A 21,687-nucleotide genomic window follows, 5' to 3' on the forward strand; every position below is an offset into this window, starting at 1 on the left:
ATATTTTAGTAAAAGAACACAGTGAAGACCAAGCAAAACTTCATCTGTACTAATAATGACACGGTGGGCCAGAGCTCAAGTCAGATTTGTAGTAAGAAAGCAAAGGGGAAAAAAAATCATTTACTTCACTAAAAATTTTGTTGTTTCTTTAAAACTCTAAACAAAATCAATCCTATTAGTAAAGATATTCATTCTTATTGTTTTTTTAACAAGCAAATTTTAATAATGCCTTTATTTCTATACAAAGCAATGTAACTTTCTGAAAAAAAAAATGACTATACAGAACCCTTTAAACATAGGAGTACAGAGTTTCAAATGGCAACAAGAAGTTAAGAAACACAGGCCACTGTGTCGTTACGGGTGAATCCTAGTTGTCCTGTAGCCCAAGGTCCAAGCTAGTTTACTCCATAAACTCAATAACCACGGTTCCTATGAATACCTTTCTAAAACCATTTATTATAAAATCTCACCCTTTATCCATTATCAGTATTAACGTATCCAAGTGAGAAAGAAAATGGGAGAGAAAAATGAGAATCAACAATGCAGCATGAACATTTTCATCCTGAATACCAGTAAGGACTCCAGATGATATATGGTGCCAACTTTATGTGCCTCAAAAGATTTTAACTTTCAGAACATTTAAGCGATTAAAGAGAAATCATCCTCTTGACTAGGTATTTTAAAGCACATCAAACTGTAGGTTTACATTTGACAAAGTCTTATGGACTACCAAATATGTAGAAATAGGAATTCCAAATATTTCAGTTCGTTGAATATACAAAACCAAATAAGGCACAAGGACCTGAAGAATAAACACAAAGCTAGTCTACAATGTTTGAGTTAATGTGATTTAGGACCCTTCTATTTCGTTCTGCAAGATAATGTACATAGTTCTCTCTGCTATATGTGTCCACATCTATTCAGATTGTTACGGACCTTTTCATTCTGGAACTTAAAACATTATAGGCCATACAAAATTCCAAACTCCATTGTTGATATAATCTGATTTAAAATGGAAAAAAAAAAAAAAAATCTTCAAAGAAGCTTTCATAAAACTCCCTCCTCTATTATCAAATATAACTTCTGAACAAGAACACACTATACTATTATTCATAATAATCCATAAACTGGTTGGAAGGATAATTGAAATGTCAATCCAGGAGGCTCCTAATTTTCCTGTTTGGCTTTCAAACAACCCACAATTCTGTGCATTATATACTGACATCCTAAATGACTTCCTATGCTGATTCTGGATATTCACACACAGCAGATGAATGGACATTTGCAGCTATCAGACTGTGCTGGTGCTGATTTGTGTAGTAATTTGACCATCTTGGTGTATTTTTTCTTTATATTTCTTAAATAGAAAATAAAAAAAATCAAATGGCTGATATCATAAAAACCACTGGTCTCTAAATGTAACATGGAGACAAGAATAGAAATCAGGAGAAATGAGGAATCTTTAATTTCAACTGACTGAATGCTCACAGGACTCAAACCAGTTGGTGCATTCAACTGAGAAAAAGAACAAATGAGAACATGCAGAAAACACTGGAAATAAATCATCTAAAATTATGTCTAAAAATTGAAGCATAATTAGGAATTCCAGAATGATTTAAGATCTCTACAACTCTTCTCTACTTTTTTAGTCCATTATCTTTTACAGAACCAATGTTCATATACATTTTTAGGAATGTATTTAGTAGGATATGAAAGAAGAGGACTTCTTGTGCTGAAAATGAAGAAAAAAAACCTGATCCAACATTAGCTTTTTAATCACATCTACTGAATTATTCCCTAAGATTAGAAAAAATTGCCTTAGCAATCAACAAATGCAAGCCAAGAAATTAAGCACTAATCTACAGTAAAAGGTGCTACACAAGAGATATTTATTAATGTTCTGTTGTATTTACAGTTTTAACATAGCAAACCAAGATGAATTACCACTTGGGCAGAAAGCACATCATTCTACATTATAACCCACTGGTTTCTGCTAACACATTGTAAAAGCAAGTAGTACAGTATGTTAGGGATCATCTCAAAAGTTCCAAGCTACTTCTTTGCTCCTAAGTACCTAATCCTCTCCTTACTCCCAGCCTTTGGCCTAATCATCAGGAGATAAAAGGAAAATAAGGGGGGGTGGGGGTGGGGATGGGGGTGAGGGACTCTAATTATAGAAAGAGTGTCAAGAATTACATTTTAGTAATTAAGTTTCATTTGTATCCTAGTCCTTTCTATTTTATACAGTGACAACACCTTTAGAATCCCTTAGGTACAATAAAGTATTGCAAAATTGTGAATACAGGCTATAAAAAATTAACGCTTATTATTTACCAATTAAAGACATATTTTTGACCACACCTTCAATGTATTTTTGCACTATGATTTTGCTTCCAGGTGTTGACACAGAATTGAATTTCTAGATTAATTTGAACAGCAAATATGGATTATGTGCAAAAACATAGTAACAAAAGTTTAACTTTTGAGAAAACCCCTTTAAAATGGCCAGCATTATACATATCTTACAATAAAATATTTAATTCCAAGTTCACTTTGAGATGGAGGATGAATAAAGCAAGACTGCCCCCTACTGACTACAGGGACATGGCTCATGCTACTTAAAATGACTACAAACAATATATAAGGCATTATTAATACATCACAGACTTGATTGCAAGAGCTTTTTCAAACATTAACCACTAATGATTCAATGATTACAGAATTCTGCATTAACTATTAAAATTTTACACCTAGGAACAAATAGAGAGAAATGATCTTTTCAACAGTACTTTATTTTTTTAAAGCAGGTGATTATTCCTCTGTGTTCTGCATCTTGATTCACTTCCTGCAGGTGTTCTCTTGCTTCTTGAGAGAGAATTCATAAATGCAGGAAGGCCTTTGCCAGAAAACATCTGCCAGAGAAGGATATTGAATATTGAAACTCTAGTTAGCTTGTTATTTTGGCTAAGAGAAGGATGTAGTCACAAAAGAAGGCAGGATGTTTGGAGACACAAGTGCATTTTAACATAGTTTTAAGATTACTGTATACTGACATCATGGTATTCAATAAACATTAAAATTTCAGTTCTTAAAGTTATCAAGGCCTCTAGAACTAGAAAAAACTGGAATGCTTTTTCTAAAAACTCCTGAAGTCAGGAGTCTCTCTTTCCAAACCTCTTAACAAAAGAATAGAATGGAAGCAGTGCTACTGCATCCCACACTTAACCCTGTCAGCAGTGACTGTAACTTGGGACAGAGAGCATAATCCAAGTGCACAGGTAATTTTCCTAATATATCTGAAGCTACTGTTTACCCTAACAATTCCACTAGATATTGCACAAGGAAGATTTCCAGTAAGGATGTCAACGATGTCATGCTATACCTCAATTGAGCATGGCAAAATTAGAAAACAAGGATAAACTCACAGGTACCACAAATACTTTTAAAAAACAAGTTTTCCAAAAAAGTCATTGTATTTTGGGGACATGTTTCTCTTAAAATAATATATGTAGTTTCAAACTAATTTTAAGAAAGGAATGTATCCGACTGAAATAAATGCTCTCAAAATAATGCCTATGCATTTTACTAAATGCAGTTTTCATCTAATACTTTGAGGCATTTCTGTACTAGTACATTGTTTTGGTTCTCATGAAAACAACTTGTGAAAAACTACAAGTAATTCCCTATATTAACAATAAAAGAAGAAATATTAACAACAAAAGAAACACTAAAGAGATACACTTACTGCTTAATAAATATTTATTGAGAAACTATTTTGTGGTACTCAGCAACAAGTAAGAGTTGGATGGGCTCACATATAGGTCCATAACTTACTTTTCTATCCCCCAGATTACTGTAAAAGCCACAAGAAACTCTTCTGTGTCTTTTCTTTCTTTTCTTTCTTTTTTTTTTCTTTTGGAGACAAGAGTCTGTCACTCAGGCTGGAGTGCAGTGGCGCGAGCTTGGCTCACTGCAACCTACACCTCCGGGGCTCAAGCCATACTTCTGCCTCAGCCCCCCAAGTAACTGGGACTAACAGGTGTGCGCTACTATGCCTGACGTCTTCTGTATCTTTTCTGATTAATTACTGCATAAATATTTAAAAGGCTGCCAAAATGGAGAGACACTACAAACACACTGGAGGAAATTAACATATTTTAATATTATCAACATTTTTCCAAACTATAAATTCACTGGTATTGTGATTTGAAGTAAACCACTGAAACTGATACAAGGACATCTTTTCTTTAGATTGAGATATAAGAGACTGAAAGACCTCGGAAAGCACAGAGACAGAGACACAAGAATATAAGGAATTCTAAAGCCAAGTAGAAGCAAAAAGAAAATTGGCAAATGAATATTAAATGAACATTTTTGCAATGAGGCCAGACTCATTATAAACATAAGTAATTTCTGTTTTATCAGTTTAATAGATGAAAACTGATGAAACAGTGACTAGTAGGTCAAAACAGAGTTTGCAAGAATATGCAATATGGTACAATTACCTGGTTACTACCTTAGTTTATGATGCTTTAGCATAGGTAAACAGCTTTAATAGATTCCTCAAAGTCAAAGCCTGCCACCCAACAAACATTAAAAATCCCTTTGCTCGTTCAGTAAGAAAAGCAAAAATTAAATTAAATTAAATTAAAATCTCTCAAGAGGACCTAGATAGGTGACCAGTGGGTAATCTCAATCACCACACAATTTCCAAATGAAAGACTGCTAGCAGGCACTGCTGTCTGAGACTTGGAGGCTTGAATGGCAGTGTTACAGAAATGCTGGCAGTACGCAAACTGAAGGACAAACAGATCTTAGGGACTCTGGACCACATTACTAAATTGTAGATCAGATCACTTTGTAAAAAAAAGGAATCCAATAGCCTACAGATCATTTATTTATTTATTATTTTTTTTTTTTTGAGACGGAGTCTCGGTCTGTCGCCCAGGCTGGAGTGCAGTGGCCAGATCTCAGCTCACTGCAAGCTCCGCCTCCTGGGTTCACGCCATTCTCCTGCCTCAGCCTCCCGAGTAGCTGGGACTACAGGTGCCCGCCGCCTCGCCCGGCTAGTTTTTTTTGTATTTTTTAGTAGAGACGGGGTTTCACTGGGTTAGCCAGGATGGTCTCGATCTCCTGACCTCATGATCCGCCGGTCTCGGCCTCCCAAAGTGCTGGGATTACAGGCTTGAGCCACCGCGCCCGGCCATCCTACAGATCATTTAATTCCAACAGGAAGACAACCAGTTCTTCTTGGAGATATTATGTAAATTTTGTTTAGCAAAAATTCTACTGGAAACACCATTTCTACTATCTTGCTATCTTATAACACAGTCCAATAAGTAAACCTTTACCTTGAGATGAATTTCCTTTAATAAAAGAGATATTAAGGCATAGGAGAAAAATTACAGAAAAGGAGAAATGAAAGTGTCTGTTATCACATGGAAAAAAATTAAAATATTTGATGCCTAATAGGTACAGGTCACTAGGTCACTTTTTAAATATGAAGGCCCTAGTTCATTAATGCTAGGGCTCAAAAACCTCCTCTTTTTCCTTCTATTTCAGATGTAGTTAAAATAAATAATTTTAAAATACATTATGCTTCGTATGTACAAGTGCTTTTGGTACCACACAAATAGTGTTATAAGACACTATTATAACCAATATATAACCAATCAACTGTGTTACCACGTTATTACTGTAGCTAACTCCTCATTCACCTGGCAGCATCAGAGGAGGTGGTAATCCATAAAAATGTATTTTCCAGTGAACTGGTAAATAGGAACAAGTATAAACACTTTACATTTTTTACCATTTCAGGTACAGATGTTTATAACAGGTTGTCTGTTTCTTCTGCTTCCTCGGTCACATACTTTTTTTTTTTTTTTTTTTTTTTTTTGGAGACAGAGTCTTGCTCAGTTGCCCAGGCTGGAGTGTAGTGGCATGATCTTGGCTCAATGCAACCTCCACCTCCTGGGTTCAAGTTATTCTTCTGCCTCAGCCTCCCAAGTAGCTGGGATTAGAGGTGCACACCACCACGCCCAGCTAATTTTTGCATTTTTAGTAGAGATGGGGTTTCATCATGTTGGCCAGGCTGGTCTCAAACTTCTAACCTCAGGTGACCTGCCCACCTCGGCCTCCCAAAGTGCTGGGATTACAGTCGAGAGCCACTGCGCCCTGCCCAGTCACATACTTCTTGATGGCCACTGTGCACACCTTTAGCAGTTCCTTCTGGCATTTTGTTATGAAGTAGGAAAACAGATAACAGCTTATTAATACATTTTCCCTCCCTTAAGCTTAAACGGACTCTGAAAGAGAACCTGAGAGCTGCCCCTATTATAGCAGTACATGAGCTCTAATGTTTAGCTTTTGTAACATCTACTTGGCTGATTAGAAAGAGGTGTTTCGGGATCACTTCAAGATTGGTTTATTTGTACTATATTTTAGGTAGCCTGACTATAAAAGTCACTATTCTTACACCCTTTTGTAGTAAATTGCCAAATCCTAGTACAATATGGAAAGTATTATTTTTCTGTTATGGTGAAGTTATTTTAAAAATTCTGTATCTGTATCTTTCCAGCAAAGTTATTTTAAAAATTCCCTACCTGTGTCTTTCTTCAGCTATCGTTTAACTGGTGACATCTCCATCAAAGAAGTAGAAGTCCATAAAAGAAAATAAAGCTTTTGGGAACACTGACCCCATCTTCTAAAGTTTGTGTTCTCTGATTGGCCATTCCCAGCTTTCTACTTGCATAAACTCTGTATTCTGATCCTTTTGATGACTTCAGGTTGACAATGTCAAGACAGGCAATTTAGCAGAGGAGTCACTAATTTACCAGTGATTTTCCTCAGCAGGAGTTAGCCTAGGTTTTTTTAAACTACATTTTCCCTCTCCCCTACCCCTATCTCTCTAGAAGAATCACTGTACATGACAGTTAGAAATAAGATCAAAGTTATCCTTTAGTAATCTGACTGCCTGCTAGGCAAAAACTCAACAACCTTCTGACAAAATTCAGAGCTCACAATCTCTACAACATGATAACTGACAATGCTGCAACAAAGAAACGACTGGCCAGGTATGTAAAAACAGGAAAATGTAACCCAGAATCAAGAGAAAAAATCCATCAATACAAATAGACTTATCTATCTTGATGTTGGAATTAGCAGATAATGACTTTTTAAAAACTGTGATAAACATAATAAAGAATCCATAGGGAGGAAAAAAAATAAAGCTTTCATACTTCACATGACAGTTTCCTAGTATGTCTTCTAACAAAATTAAACTAAATGTCCTCTGAACTAGAGAAAGAAAGGATTCTACATCTGGATCTGGACATAGTTCTTACCCTTTCAATGGACAAAGGGAACTCAGTCCCATAGGATATTATGGCTTTTCAGGTTCCCTCTGGGGATCCCTGGAAAATTAGTGAAGTCATTAGAATTCTAAAGTCTGCTGTAAGTTCCTCAAACCCTTAATTTAGAGCTCTGAATTCTCTGGGTGTGTCAGGAATGATTTCAAATAAACCAGGGTATCACAGTTAAACAGAAAAGCAAATAAACTCTATTATGCCCTCCAATGGAGTGCATTCATTTACCTGAGTACGTTTCTGACAACTCTTAATGTATACTCCTGAAGCACCCGCAAGTTCATCACTTCAATCTCCCTTAGCAGTTCCTACAACATTATTATTACTAAGGACTGCCTACTTCAAATCACAACCCCACATGCATAGTTTTAAATTTAGAACATCAAAAAACATTTCAGAAATTTTAGAAAATCCAAACAATAACAACAAAATTTTCAGTAAAGTACCAAACAACACAGGAAAACCGAGACGTTCAGGCTTTCTGTCAACTGGACTGCTATTTCTTATGCTTAGAACCAAGATGAAGAAGGTATGCAATCCCCTAATAAAGATCCAAATTTCCTTCTAACTGAAGGATGAAGAGAATAGGCAGAGGTGTGATCTCAGTCCATTTAGAAATTCAGAGCTAACATTAAACTACACCTACAGAATCGATGACTTTTTTTTTTTTTTTTTTGAGACGGAGTCTCACGCTGTTGCCCAGGCTGGAGTGCAGTGGCGCGATCTCGGCTCACTGCAAGCTCCGCCTCCTGGGTTCACGCCATTCTCCTGCCTCAGCCTCCTGAGTAGCTAGGACTACAGGCGCCCGCCACCGCGCCCAGCTAATTTTTTGTATTTTTAGTAGAGACGGGGTTTCACTGTGGTCTCGATCTCCTGACCTTGTGATCCGCCCGCCTCGGCCTCCCAAAGTGCTGGGATTACAGGCTTGAGCCACCGCGCCCGGCCGACTTTTTTTTTAAAGAGAAAGAAATCTGTCCCCTCAGTATATTTTGGGTGTCAATGTATCGGGGGAAAATATTAGGTGATTTCAGCATCCTTCATAAGGAGGACTTGTAGCAATCCAATAGTATTAACATTTGAATCCTTGATAGGTAAAAGTTAAACCTAAGGCTAACTATAAATTCCAATCAGATATATAGATGAAAGATGACAATGGTAACTAAATAAAACTGCAAAGAATATCTAATAAGCCTCTTATGTTCCAGACATAAACAAAGACACATCATAAGCATTAAGGCCCAGGCCAGTGGTGTGAATGTTCATCTACATCCAGACTGTGTGGCTGAATTCAAATTCATGACATGCTACACATTTTTAAACACGCAAAGATTCCTGTTTTTTAGTAACGAATACTAGTATATATTTCTTTGAAGAAACTAACTTTAAAAGCAGTTTAAGCCTTCTTTACTTACATACATTTAATTATCCATGTAAAATGCTTATTATCTGACACATGGAAAACTCCATGAATGTTAATTTTAGTTTACTATATATACAATGCTTGAAAAAATGTTTGTTATATTCAAGATGGTCTCATTATATTATTCTGTTGCCTAAAGTTTTCAATGCTGTTCTATCACTTGGAAAATGAACTATCGTAGATGCTTTATTTTCTTGAAACATACCTCCTGAGACCACCACAAATCTTCAAAATTGAGAATCTGATTATTAGCGTATGATTGCCTATATAAACTGATACTCTGAGAGGACAGAACACATTCATGTTCCACGTGGGCTTAGTCTTGCATTGACCCAACATGTCACGGGTTCTATCAATTTGATGGTTCTACTAAATGGACTTGGTGCTCACGGTTATTTCAGAAACCTGTTTCAACCTGACTTTTTAGCCTTGACCCTCAATACTCCTTTATGCCCCAAATCAAACTACTGTCCTTTGAACAAGCTCCATACTTCCCTATTTTTGCTCTTCACTCTGCCTCAGATGATTCTGAAATTCTTCCCCACACTCTCCACTATCATGTAAAGTTATCTGAACTACTACACCTACCCTTTACAATGCTTTGCCTAAGACCTTCAACTGGACTGGCCTCTAGGTGGTGCTCAAGGTTCTACTCTATGATCAACACAGTCCCCAAAAGTCCCAAGGAACAAACAGCCAAGTCCAAGAAAGTCTATTAGAACTTGTTACCAAAGAGAGCTCTCTCTGGTGTACTCTTTCTCAAGATTCTCTACCTCTTCCTTTAGGCAGCCACTGATGTAAGATGGAATGTCAGCCTCTGGGGAAAATCATGTGTGAGTCAAAGAGCCTTGCCAGGGCTTAGTCCTCCTGTTCTAGGCAAGGGAAAAGGTCCTTTCTCTTGTTTTCTTGGGTTTGACCTTCCTTACATTAGAGTGGTATCAGAATGTCAACCTGAAGAAAGCCATCAGGAAAGCCTCAATGACAATTTTAAGAGATGGAAGACTTGGTGGGCTTGTCAGCAGCCCAGATAAACGGAGTTCTTAAAGTATTACACAGTCTCTCCAGGTTCTGGGATTTAGGGGCAAAGACAAGTGATTAGGCCTGAAGGTTTCCTTCTGAATGTCATCCTCTGGAACTGGTACAACAGTAAGCAGGGGATTCAGGATGCTGGATTCAGTCAAGCAGCCAAATATCCTAGCTTTCTGATGACTGCTAAGACCCCTGCCTCTTTCACACTGTCAAAGCACAAAGTAACAATTTCTCCTATGGCAAGTTTTCTAATTTGACTTTGTCAATAGCTTTTTGTAAAAATCCCTGTTACTAGACAAGAAACTGCTAAAAGGCAGGGACTGTGCCTTCCTTCCCTTCTCTATATCCCCCTACCACTGATACTTACTCTAAAACCGAACAGAAATCTACAACGTAGCACATGGTTACACTGGGACTAGAATAAATTTTTTTTCTTTAATACCTTTAATAAATAAAGAGAACTCTGGTCCTGGGGAGATTTGAGAAAGTTTCTGGCATCTTCCGAACTTTTGCATAATTGATAAATCCTCTGAGAAACAGGAGAAAGCCTAATTTAAAAAAGAAAAGTATGAATGAATTTATAATTTCCATGGCAAGTCCCCTCCCCAGAAATCCCTCTCCTGATAGCAATACATTGTTATTTTTCTGCTAAAGGTAATCAAAGCATGAGCAATTTCCTCCAGAATCTGCAAAGGATTTTCATACCAAATTATTCATCCTTCAATGAGAAGGTATAATGCAAGAATCAATAGTGTCTTTTGCACATTCAGAATTGAATTGGTCTAAAAAGGAAATAAAAGATGCGGCCAAACATTTACATACGAAAGTCTCATTGAGAAACACATTAAAATCTACCTACTGAGCTCCAAAAAAGCATGCCAATATAATTAACTCCAAACAACAACAACAAAAGAGATCATAACTGTGATTTTCTCAAGTAAAAAGAAAAAATGTAACCTTCCTTGTCATGAGCTGTTTTTTCTGTGGACAGTATATAATGTTGTCCACTAGATGTCAGGATCCCCTTATCTATTACAGCAATTCTCATCGTCTCAACTTGAAACTCTAGTTCTCTATTTTTTTTTTTTTCCCGACAGGGTCTTGCTCTGTTGCCCAGGCTGGAGTGCAGTTATACGATCACAGCTCTGTAAGCTTGAACTCCTGGGCCCAGATGATCCTCCTGCCTCTGCCTCCCAAGTTGCTAGGATAACAGGTTCACACCACCATTAGCTGGGCATCAGCTAATTTTAAAATTTTCTGTAGAGATAGGCGTCTCGCTATGTTGCCCAGGCTGGCCTTGAACTCCTAGGCTCAATTGATTCTCCTGTCTCAGCCTCCCAAAGAATTGGGATTATAGGTGTGAACCACTGCACCCAGCCTATTTTTCTCTTCTTAGTAAGACTCTTTTTTGTGTGACGACACCAGAATCTATAACATTCACAAAACTTTGTACCTCTTAAAACTGTCAGCAGAGAGGTGATATGCACCTCCAGTGGAAACTCGGATACTCTTCTTGGCCTTCTTCTGTCAGAGATGATCTCTGAGCCCTTAGCACATTTTTTTAAAAAACACTTTTACTGGGATACTCAGTGGCAGAAAACTGTACTTGGACAGTTGAACTGATTTTTAGTAGTTACCAAGAGCTGTCAGCTCTGAGCTTGGGGAACATCATTCTGTTTGGCACCCAAAGCAACAAGTGAGTATCGAGCAGGGGGTTACCCCTTCAAATACTAAGCTGGGGTATGGTGGTGGGATCTTACTGAACTGGAAGGCACATGACCTATATGGAGGAGACAGCAACAACTCAGCTTTAGTCAAAGGGTGCCATGGGGAATGTAGGCTAGCTTTGCTTGATATTCCAACTTGTAAGAAAAGTAAAAACATTCAGATGTTTTATGTGAAATAATTTTGATTTTTAAAATGTTGGCAACCAATTAAGAAAAACTTTAAAAGTAACTGTGGAACAAACAAACTATAGGCTAACTATAGCTCATGAGCGGCCAGCTTAGGAGCTCTGCATACAGCTCTGCAAGAGCCATGAAACTGGTTCTCTTCAAAAGGGAAGTTCCCAAAATGACCCGAATATTGGGTATAAATGCTCATAAGTGTATCTAAACCCTTATTACCATATATATGTATTTTGAGACGGAATCTTGCTCTGTTGCCCAGGCTGGAGTGCAGTGGCACGATCTCAGCTCACTGCAACCTCCGTCTCTCAGGTTCAAGCCATTCTCCTCCCGAGTAGCTGGGATCACAGGCATGAGCAACTGCACCCAGCTAATTTTTGTAGTTTTAGTAGAGACGGGGTTTCACCATGGTGGCCATGCTGGTCTCGAACTCCTGACCTCAAGTGATCTGCCTGCCTCAGCCTCCCAAAGTGCTGGGATTACAGGCATGAGCCACCATGCCCGGCCAAACTCTTATTTTTCGCATACAAGCAAATGGTACATAGCAAGAATGATCAATGATAAAGTATTATAAAACCACCTCCCATGAAACTTTAATATAGAAAGAGAATCAATCCATTAAATTTCCTTAAATCATTTATGCCATAAGCAATCAATCTGAACATATGCTTAAGGGCTCTTCTTTGGTCCATTCAGGATTTGACCTGGGGAAACAGGGGTGGTCAGCCTTTCTCTTAAAGGTACAGTTTAGAAAACAAGCAAGCCAAGGAACTATTTCTTCTAAATTATTCTCCTGTTGGTCATTTTTATTATTAAAGTTCTCAATAATCAAAAGAGGAAAAAAAATTACTATTTCTCTTTCCTTAGAATTCTAATGACCAATCATAGAGTAGATTATGCTGTTGAGGAGGTGGTAGACGGTGTGATGAATGATTTATATTTTCTAAGTAAAATGTAGGGTCAGCAATGCAAGGCTCTGTTAGTCTTGGCAAAACAGGTCCTGAACTGTTTTGTTTTTAGAGACACACTGTCTTGCTGTCACCCAAGCTGAAGTGCAGTGGTGCCATCATAATTCATTGCAGGCTCCAACTCCTGGGTTCAAGGGGTCCTCCTGCCTCAGTCTCCCGAGTAGCTAGGACTACAAGCACAAACCACCATGCTTGGCTAATTTAAAAAAATTTTTTGTAGAGATGAGGTATTGCTATGTTGCCCAGGCTGGTCTTGAAATCCTGGCCTCAAGGTGAAATAAAAAATGCTGGAATTACAGGTGTGAGCCACCATGCCTGGCCCAGGTCCTCAATTTATTAAGCACCTGTCAGGCGTGGGTGCCAGGATGTGCTAGCCAGACCCATTAGCAGCACCACCACCAAGAATCTTAATTAAGGAGGCAACAAGCAGCAAAACAGGAGATAGGAGAAACTGATGTCACAGAAACACAGTGAGGCAATCGCATCGTCTTTAACAGCCACAAGATGGCCCTGTTATTCTTTTGTAGAAATGACAGAAGTGATGGTGGTCTCTCTTACTGTATCATATATATTTTCTTTACAAATAATCAAGAAGCCAACATTGAAATAATTTACTCCAATGTTCATCTCTTTGTTTTAATGTCTAGGAAAAAAATATTTAAAAATAAATGTTTAGAGTAAAAAAAATAATCCAAAGACCAGAAACCTGAAATACCTGGTATATATATTTTTAAAAAAAATTCCGGCCGGACATGGTGGCTCACACCTGTAACCCCAGCACTTTGGGAGGCTGAGGCGGGTGGATCACCTGAGGTCAGAAGTTCGAGACCAGCCTGGCCAACATGGCGAAACACCGTCTCTACTAAAAATACAAAAAATTAGCTAGGTGTGGTTGCGGACACCTATAATCCCAGCTACTTGGGAGGCTGGGGAAGGAAAATTGCTTGAACCCGGGAGGTGGAGATTGCAGTGAGCCGAAATTGTGCCATTACACTCCAGCCTGTGCGACAGAGCAAGACTCTGTCAAAAAAAAAAGAGTCCGCTTGCCTATTGTAAAATAATTCTTATTCCCACCAATGGTAAACTAAAGAATTCTAGAAATCCAGTGGTGGTTCTTTCAGAAGTTATGTCTAGTGAGGTTATATATTTTCTGTTTTCTACTGATAGACCCACCAAAGATGGGCCACCTGCACTTACAAGTTAGTTCAACTGGCTGCAGTAAGCCTATAAGCAATTCTGGTTTGAGTTTGTGAATGCTGTGTGGCAATAGCTCACAAGGGGAAAAAACTGACAGACTACAGAGTCATCAGTATACCCCACTGATCACATGGAGGAGAAGAATGTATGTATAGGTTAGGAAAAACCTACAACCACAAAGAAACTGTTTATTACTCTGCATGTTACTCTGACGGTAACGAAAGACTATTCTTTAAGAAAGCAACATTTTAAAAATGTTTATTAACAATTATTAACATATTACTATACAGTAATCAAGATGAACATTTACTAAAAGTAATTTTACTTATAAAATTTAATGTAATATTTTCTTGCCTTTTCTTACATTAAAAACACTTACCTAAAACCAGGAACACCCACCAGAGCCAGTACTGACCATCAAAATATCCAGGGAAATAGGTGGAAAACTAAAAAATAAGGCAAAACACTTTATAGCAGCTTAACAGACACAATTTTTCATTTTAACTTAAGGGTACACAAAATCACAAAATGCAAGACTGATTCTTTTTTTTTTCTTTTTTTGAGACAGAATTTCCCTCTTGTTGCCCAGGCTAGAGTGCGATGGCACGATCTCGGCTCACTGCAACCTCTGCCTCCCGGGTTCAAGCGATTCTCCTGTCTTAGCCTCCTGTGTAGCTGGGATTACAGGTATGCATCACCATGCCTGACTAATTTTGTATTTTTGGTAGAGATGGAGTTTCTCCATGTTGGTCAGGTTGGTTTCAAACTCCCTACCTCAGGTGATCCACCTACCTTGGCCTCCGAAAGTGCTGGGATTACAGGCATGAGCTACTGTGCCCGGCAAAACTTATTTGTTCTACCAATGCCATCGCTTAGCCTTTAGAATAATTTTAAAATATAAGTGAAAGTATTTTACATATTACTGGCTTGAAATGGTTACAATAAATGCAAATCTATTTCCTTTCAGAGAAAAGCAATTGTTAAATATGATAGCTTTTAGCTTTATGAACTCCTTATTTTGAAAGTACACAAAAATTTGTTTTTTAGAAAACATTTTTTCCCCACATAATATTTGCTCTTCTAGAAATGTGTTTCAATAATGATCGTTTTACTTTGCTTATTCAGTGCCAAAAGCAATTATTATTATTATTAATTTTAAGAGACAGGATCTCACTATGTTGTACAGGCTGGATTTGAACTCCTGAGCTCAAGCAATCCTCCCACCTCAGCCTCCTGAGTAGCTGATATCATTGCCTTCTTTCTAAGGAGGCCTGACTTTGTTCCTACTCCTCCGGCCTTGTCTTGACTTTGGAAGCTTTATCATGTATACCAGGGTAATCCCCTTCCTTTGCTGGCAACTGGTTAAGGAATGGGCACAGGATGCCATTCTGACCAATGGAAGTTGAGGGCTTCTGAGAAGCTTTCCTGGCTCTTAGAGAAAAAACAGTTCTTTCTAAAGGTGGTAGAAAAAAATTTTTTTAAATAGTTCTTTTTCTTCTCTTGAGCACTGCTGTGTTTCAATGTAATACTGATACATGAAACTGCCATCTTTTAACCCTGAGGGCATGGGGGGATCTGTGCCAATATGCTGATAGGTCAGCTGACCTTGATGATGTCCAATAGCCACTGACTTAACTAACCTCCTTGTCAGGGACTTGTTTTCAGGGGAAATAAACTTTCCCCATTTAAAATAACAATTAAAAATTTTTTTCTAGGCCATTTTGAGCTAGGTTTTTGTTACTCACAGTCAAAAGCATCCTAACTGATACAAGTTAATTCATTTGATTGTTTTTTTTTGAGACGGAGTCTTACTCTGTCACCCAGACTGGAGTGCAGTGGCACAATCTCGGCTCACTGCAAGCTCCCCCTCCTGGGTTCACGCCATTCTCCTTCCTCAGCCTCACGAGCACCTGGGACTACAGGCCCCCGCCACCACGTCCCGCTATTTTTTTTGTATTTTTTTAGTAGAGACAGGGTTTCACCGTGTTAGCCAGGATGGTCTCGATCTCCTGACCTTGTGATCTGTCTGCCTCAGCCTCCCAAAGTGCTGGGATTATAGGCGTGAGCCACCGTGCGCAGCCCATTTAATCCACTTTGTAAATGCAGTTGAAAATTTAGTTACAAAAAAAAAAAAAAAGACTGGAATTAATTTTATTTCTCTTTTCCTTGGAGGCTTTGGTGTCCAAGAGTTTAATGTAGTTTGAAAATTAAAATATAGCATTTTATTTGTTAATAAAGTAACAATTAAGATTTAGGGAAGGAATGAAAACCTCTTTAGGGCTTGAGTTCTTAACCTAAAGTCCATTATTATAGATGAGTACATATTAGCTATGTGGGGGAAAAGCTTATAACTTTCATCAGATTCTCAAAGGATTCTAGAACCCTAAAAATGTTAACAAATGTTTTATAATAAATAAGGTGGCACTACTTAGAAAAACTACAGTGGTCAAGCAACACCCATTAGTTAAGTATGCCAATTTATGATGGATAAATTGTTTTTGTTTATAAGGTTGATGATAGCAATAAATGTATCTGAAATCAGGGGATACTTTAAAAGCCTAGATCTTTTACAACTTTAAATTACTTCATGCAAATTTAACTAACTGGCAACTCTTAAGTCACTAAAGACATACATCTCTGTAATTTACTTCAGAGGTAGGCTCCTAATGGAGCAATACTTGTTAAACAGTTTTGGCTCCCCAAACATTTTGGCATAAGCAATCCTGGAGGGGAGAGGGGACGAGAAGGAGAAAAGAAAAGAAGGAAGAAGAGAGAGAGCTAGATTAAAACTGTAACAGAAATGAGAGGAATGGCTGCTTTTGATGAGACATCAAAGGGGTAAATATCCTTCCTTTTATTATAAAAACAACTAATTTCAGAACATATACATTATCATATTATAAACATCAGAAACAAAGAAAGCAGATGGTGAACAATATTAATACTAGACCAGTATTCAATAGCTTTGACAACAAAACTTGTGTGCATGAACCATTTGCAAATGATTTTGGTTCGGCTTCATCATTTTTTAGACAAACTAAAAATCATTTAACACGTTGAAATAACTTTTAAAAAAGCAAATGAAAAATCAAATATTCAAAAATATTCTAATTATTGTCCCTCTGTAGAGCCCATCTTTTCTGTTGTACAACTTACCCTGACAATCAGGATCCACTTAATTAGAGAGAGACCAAATCCTGAAATGGCCCCATACCTTCCTGCAGCTGAAGTGGTCAGGCAAAAAGACAGGAAAAACCCAATCCAGTTAAAGAGGAATGCCACTGCAAAAGCAGAGGAGGGGAAAGATGTTAGACATGTCCTGTTACCCAAGAACAAGAGTGCCTTACACCTGCCTCTGTTTTAATGACTTTCCAAAGGATAAAAGCCTGTCCTCCACAACCCTCACCATACCTCCTCTAAAACAACCATTCTTCTCTGTCTTTCCCCAAAAAGCAAACAAGAAAAATTCCTCCCTGTCAGGTTTTACACAATTATGTCTACTGTTAGTTACTTTCAAAAACGCCTTAACAGGCTGAGCACAGTAGCTCATACCTGTAATCCTAGCACTTTGGGAGGCCAATGTGGGAGGATCCCCTGAGCCCAGCAGTTTGAGACCAGCCTGAGCACCACAGTAAGACCCATCTCTACAAAACTGAAAGAAAAAAAATTAGCTGGGCACAGTGGTGCACAGTGGTGCACACCTGCAGTCCCAGCTACTTGGGAGGCTGAGGTGGGGGGAGCACTTGAGCCCAGGAGGTCAAGGGTACAGTGAGAAGTGACCACACCACTGCACTCCAAATTCAGTCTGGGCAACAGAGCAAGACCTTGTCTCAAAAGGAAAAAAAACAAAAAACAGCAAAAAACAAAAAGCAAACCTTAACAGTCTTCAAACTATATACTTACAACCTCTGCTTCCTTTTTTTTTTTTTTTTTTTTTTTTGAGACCAGTCTCACTCTGTCACCCAAGTTGGAGTGCAGTAGCATGATCTTGGCTCACTGCAACCTCTGCCTCCCAGGTTCAAGCGATTCTCCTGCCTCAGCCTCCCGAGTGGCTGGGACTACAGGTGTGCACAGCCATGTCCGGCTAATTTTTGTTTTTAGTAGAGATGGGGTTTCTCCGTGTTGGCCAGGCTGGTCTTGAACTCCTAGCCTCAGGTGATCCGCCCACCTCAGCCTTCCAAATTGCTGGGATTACAGGCATGAGCCACTGTGCCCTGGCTTTGACCTCTGCTTTTTTTTTTTTGAGACGAAGTCTCGCTCTTGTCATCCAGGCTGGAGTGCAATGGCACGATCTCAGCTCACTGCAACCTCTGCCTTCCGGATTCAATCGATTCTCCTGCCTCAGCCTCCTGAGTAGCTGGGATTACAGGCACCTGCCACCACACCCAGCTAATTTTTGTATTTTTAGTAGAGATGGGGTTTCACCATGGTGGCCAGTCTGGTCTCAAATTCCTGACCTCAGGTGATCCGCCCACCTCAGCCTCCCAAAGTGCTGGGATTATAGGCGTGAGCCCCCATGCAGAGCCTGACCTCTGCTTTTTACTGTGTGTATTATATATATAGTCCAGTAAATAAAATAAATGCATTCAACATTAAATAAGTGCCCCCAAATAATCTGATTCAAGTCACTCGTCCTCCTGTTCTCTGAATTTTGACAACTTATATAACATCACCTCTAAAAGCATTGCATTTTCGCCAGGCGCGGTGGCTCACGCCTGTAATCCCAGCACTTTGGGAGGCCGAGGCAGGCGGATCACAAGGTCAGGAGATCGAGACCACGGTGAAACCCCGTCTCTACTAAAAATACAAAAAATTAGCCGGGCGCGGTTGTGGGCGCCTGTAGTCCCAGCTACTCGGGAGGCTGAGGCAGGAGAATGGCGTGAACCCGGGAGGCGGAGCTTGCAGTGAGCCGAGATCGCGCCACTGCACTCCAGCCTGGGCGACAGAGCGAGACTCCGTCTCAAAAAAAAAAAAAATAAATAAATAAAAATAAAAAAAAATAAAAGCATTGCATTTTCTTATCTTTCTAATACAACAAATAAAGGAAATGGTTGCTCACTTATATGTGAGGCACACAAAAAGATAAATGCAAAATAACACGAAGGGAGAAAATCAGGCTGACTTTGATCTGTCAGAAAAAAGAAGCTTTCAGAGCAAAATTCAAAGGCATTTAATTCCTATTCTACAGATTAAGGATGAGTAGCAGCAATGCAAAAGGGCCCTGTAGACCTGGAAGATGAGGCTTAGCTCATGTAAAAATGCAGCATCCTCATAACTGCTTTAATTATATTTTCCACAGATATTCATGAAAATAGAAGGCAAAGAGAAGGGATATTACAACAAAGGTATATTAAGCTTTGAACATTCCAGTAAAAGGCACCAAATAAATATAATGTATTAATACATTAGCTCAACTAGTTATTTTAATTCAGTCAGATTCACCCATAATCCAAAGCACTCTGGTTTGGAGGGGGTGGTTCTGCTATGCATACATACTTACTGAAAAAAGTTAACATGAAAATCCCATCATTTCCTATCCTCAGCTGGTCAGCATCATCAAAATCATCCCGACCCACAAAATCCTCATCCTAAATGAAAAGAAAAAGAATTATTTCTAGGCAAAGGGAAGATATAAAGAAAAATGAAGGCGTAAATTTGAGTAGCAAGGAAAAAAGTTATTGCTTTGGCTCAGTTCAAAATTATGAGCATTAAAGGCTCAATGTGTGTTTAAAATTCCATTTTGCATTATTAATATATAATTAGAAAAGAAGCAAATCTTTTTTCTATCCCCAGTGTTCAAAATGAAATTTTCATCTGATAACCTAAGTTCTTTAACAATACACTTCAAACATTTAAAAGTTCACAAAGAACTATTTACTCTTCCTTTAAAAAAATATACCTCAAAAAAAGACAAAAGACAAAATTTACTTACACATTTGGTTTAAATTCTAGAATATCAGTAATCAAGGACCTGTTTAGGACCTAAAATATTAGTAATCCAGGGACTATTAAAGAGATAAAATCAGCCAAGTGCAGTGGTGGCTCATGCCTGTAATCCCAGCACTTTGGGAGGCGGAGGCGGACGGATCATGAGGTCAGGAGATCAAAACCATCCTGGCTAACATGGTGAAACCCCGTCTCTACTAAAAATACAAAAAAATTAGCTGGGAGTGGTGGCGGGCACCTACAGTCCCAGCTACTCAGGAGGCTGAAGCAGTAGAATGGCATGAACCCGGGAGACGCAACTTGCAGTGAGCCGATATCATACCACTGCACTCCAGCCTGGGCAACAGAGTGAGACTCCGTCTCAAAAAATAAAAAAAAATTTAAAAAATTAAAAAAATAAATGCTTTACGAGGCTGATATAGGGGAAAAAAGAATAGTACGATCATACACGAATAGTCCACAGAACTGCCCACTGCTCAACTCCATAATCATGTATTTGTATTGGCATACAGATCTAAAACAATCTCACTTCTAACCTTATCAGCAGATAAGACCTCTTCCATCCTAACTTGATAACATAATATTGCAGATCTAGAAATAACATGATCCTGAACAATACCAACACATGTAGGCTATCTTTTTAACTGATGTAGGTATGTGTTGAGATATTTAAAAATAATTGAATACTTAAAAGTGATAGATCTGTACACAGTTCAATGAGGGCTCCTCAAATGAAAAACATTTCAGGGAATATCAAAACTTGTTGTACACAGAAAAGAGTCTCGAAGACCCAAATTGTTAACAGTGGTTTCCCTGGGAAGTGGGAACTAGAGAAAGGGAGGTCGGTGGCAATGGCAGCTTCCTTTTCTAACTTAACATACTTCCTCTATTGTGTGAAATTTCTATTAAAATGAATTGTTTTATAATTAATTTTTTAAAACATTAAATATCTAGTATTCTTACTTCATATTAGCAGAATAAGGTTTTGCCAAAATTAAAAGCTAACTCTGTTTTTTGCATAACTACTCAAAGATATACTCCAAAAAACACATGGAAGTAACATCTAATAATATTACAAATGCCTTCTTCCTGTCCTCTTGGTATCTCTTCTACCATGATTCCTCCTAGAAATTGTTGCCAAGTTAATGTTTCCAGAACACCACACAAGTCCTCTCATACCCCTGCTCAAAAACTCTGAAGGATTCTCTAAAAGTTGCATATAGAAGTTTAAATACCCCCGTCTAACATTCCAAGGATTCTATAAACAGTTCTAGTCACAACTTTATATCTCCCTTCACAAACTCTGTGCTCATACAAAGCCAATTACTACATACATAGAACTGCCCTCACCTGGCTGGATTCACACCTGCTTTCTGTGCTTTTTCCCTCTGGAATGTTCTTACCCATCAAAACTCCGGGCCCACATCTAATCACATCTTCCCCTATGATCACCCAGTAAAAAGTTTCAGTTCGTGATGCCCACTGCTCTTAAGTGTCTTAGTTATCAGTATTTGTGGGCCCCTTACCCTAGTTGGATTTTAGGCTTTTGAGTAACAATGAGGAACAGTGCCTTATACAAAGCTTTTTGCCTATCCACTGTAAAATACACTGCATCTTAGATTTTAAAAGTGCTTTATACATGTCTGCTGAATACTAGAGGCCTTTAAGAAGTTCCTAAATATATACCTGTATCAAATGAAAGTATTCTGAAGAGTTCTGTGATTTATCAGACTAATTTCCATACTGATCTATTTACCATATATTGCAACAGGTCTGCAGAGTACAGTGAAACAAACAAGGACTTTGGATTCTAGAATATCTGGGTTTGGCTTTCACTTCTGCCACTTATCAGTCGT

The 21,687-nt window shown here is 38.4% G+C and overlaps 1 protein-coding gene across 1 annotated transcript in view; it reads right to left on the reverse strand.

Annotated features, from left to right (window-relative positions):
- Positions 1-200: 200 nt before the first annotated feature.
- Positions 201-21,687, reverse strand: part of NDFIP1 (Nedd4 family interacting protein 1) — a 431,644-nt gene continuing 410,157 nt past the window's right edge. Inside the window, exons 5-9 of the mRNA XM_050794951.1 lie at positions 19,386-19,473; positions 17,042-17,166; positions 14,265-14,331; positions 10,256-10,361; positions 201-2,912 (exon numbers count right to left, since the gene is read on the reverse strand). Coding sequence (XP_050650908.1) covers positions 10,258-10,361; positions 14,265-14,331; positions 17,042-17,166; positions 19,386-19,473 — 384 coding nt within the window. The 3' untranslated portion in view covers positions 201-2,912; positions 10,256-10,257. The remainder of the gene's footprint in view (positions 2,913-10,255; positions 10,362-14,264; positions 14,332-17,041; positions 17,167-19,385; positions 19,474-21,687) is intronic.

This window comes from Macaca thibetana, chromosome 6 (assembly GCF_024542745.1).
Source record: "Macaca thibetana thibetana isolate TM-01 chromosome 6, ASM2454274v1, whole genome shotgun sequence".
In the NCBI taxonomy this organism is placed as follows: Eukaryota; Metazoa; Chordata; class Mammalia; order Primates; family Cercopithecidae; genus Macaca; species Macaca thibetana.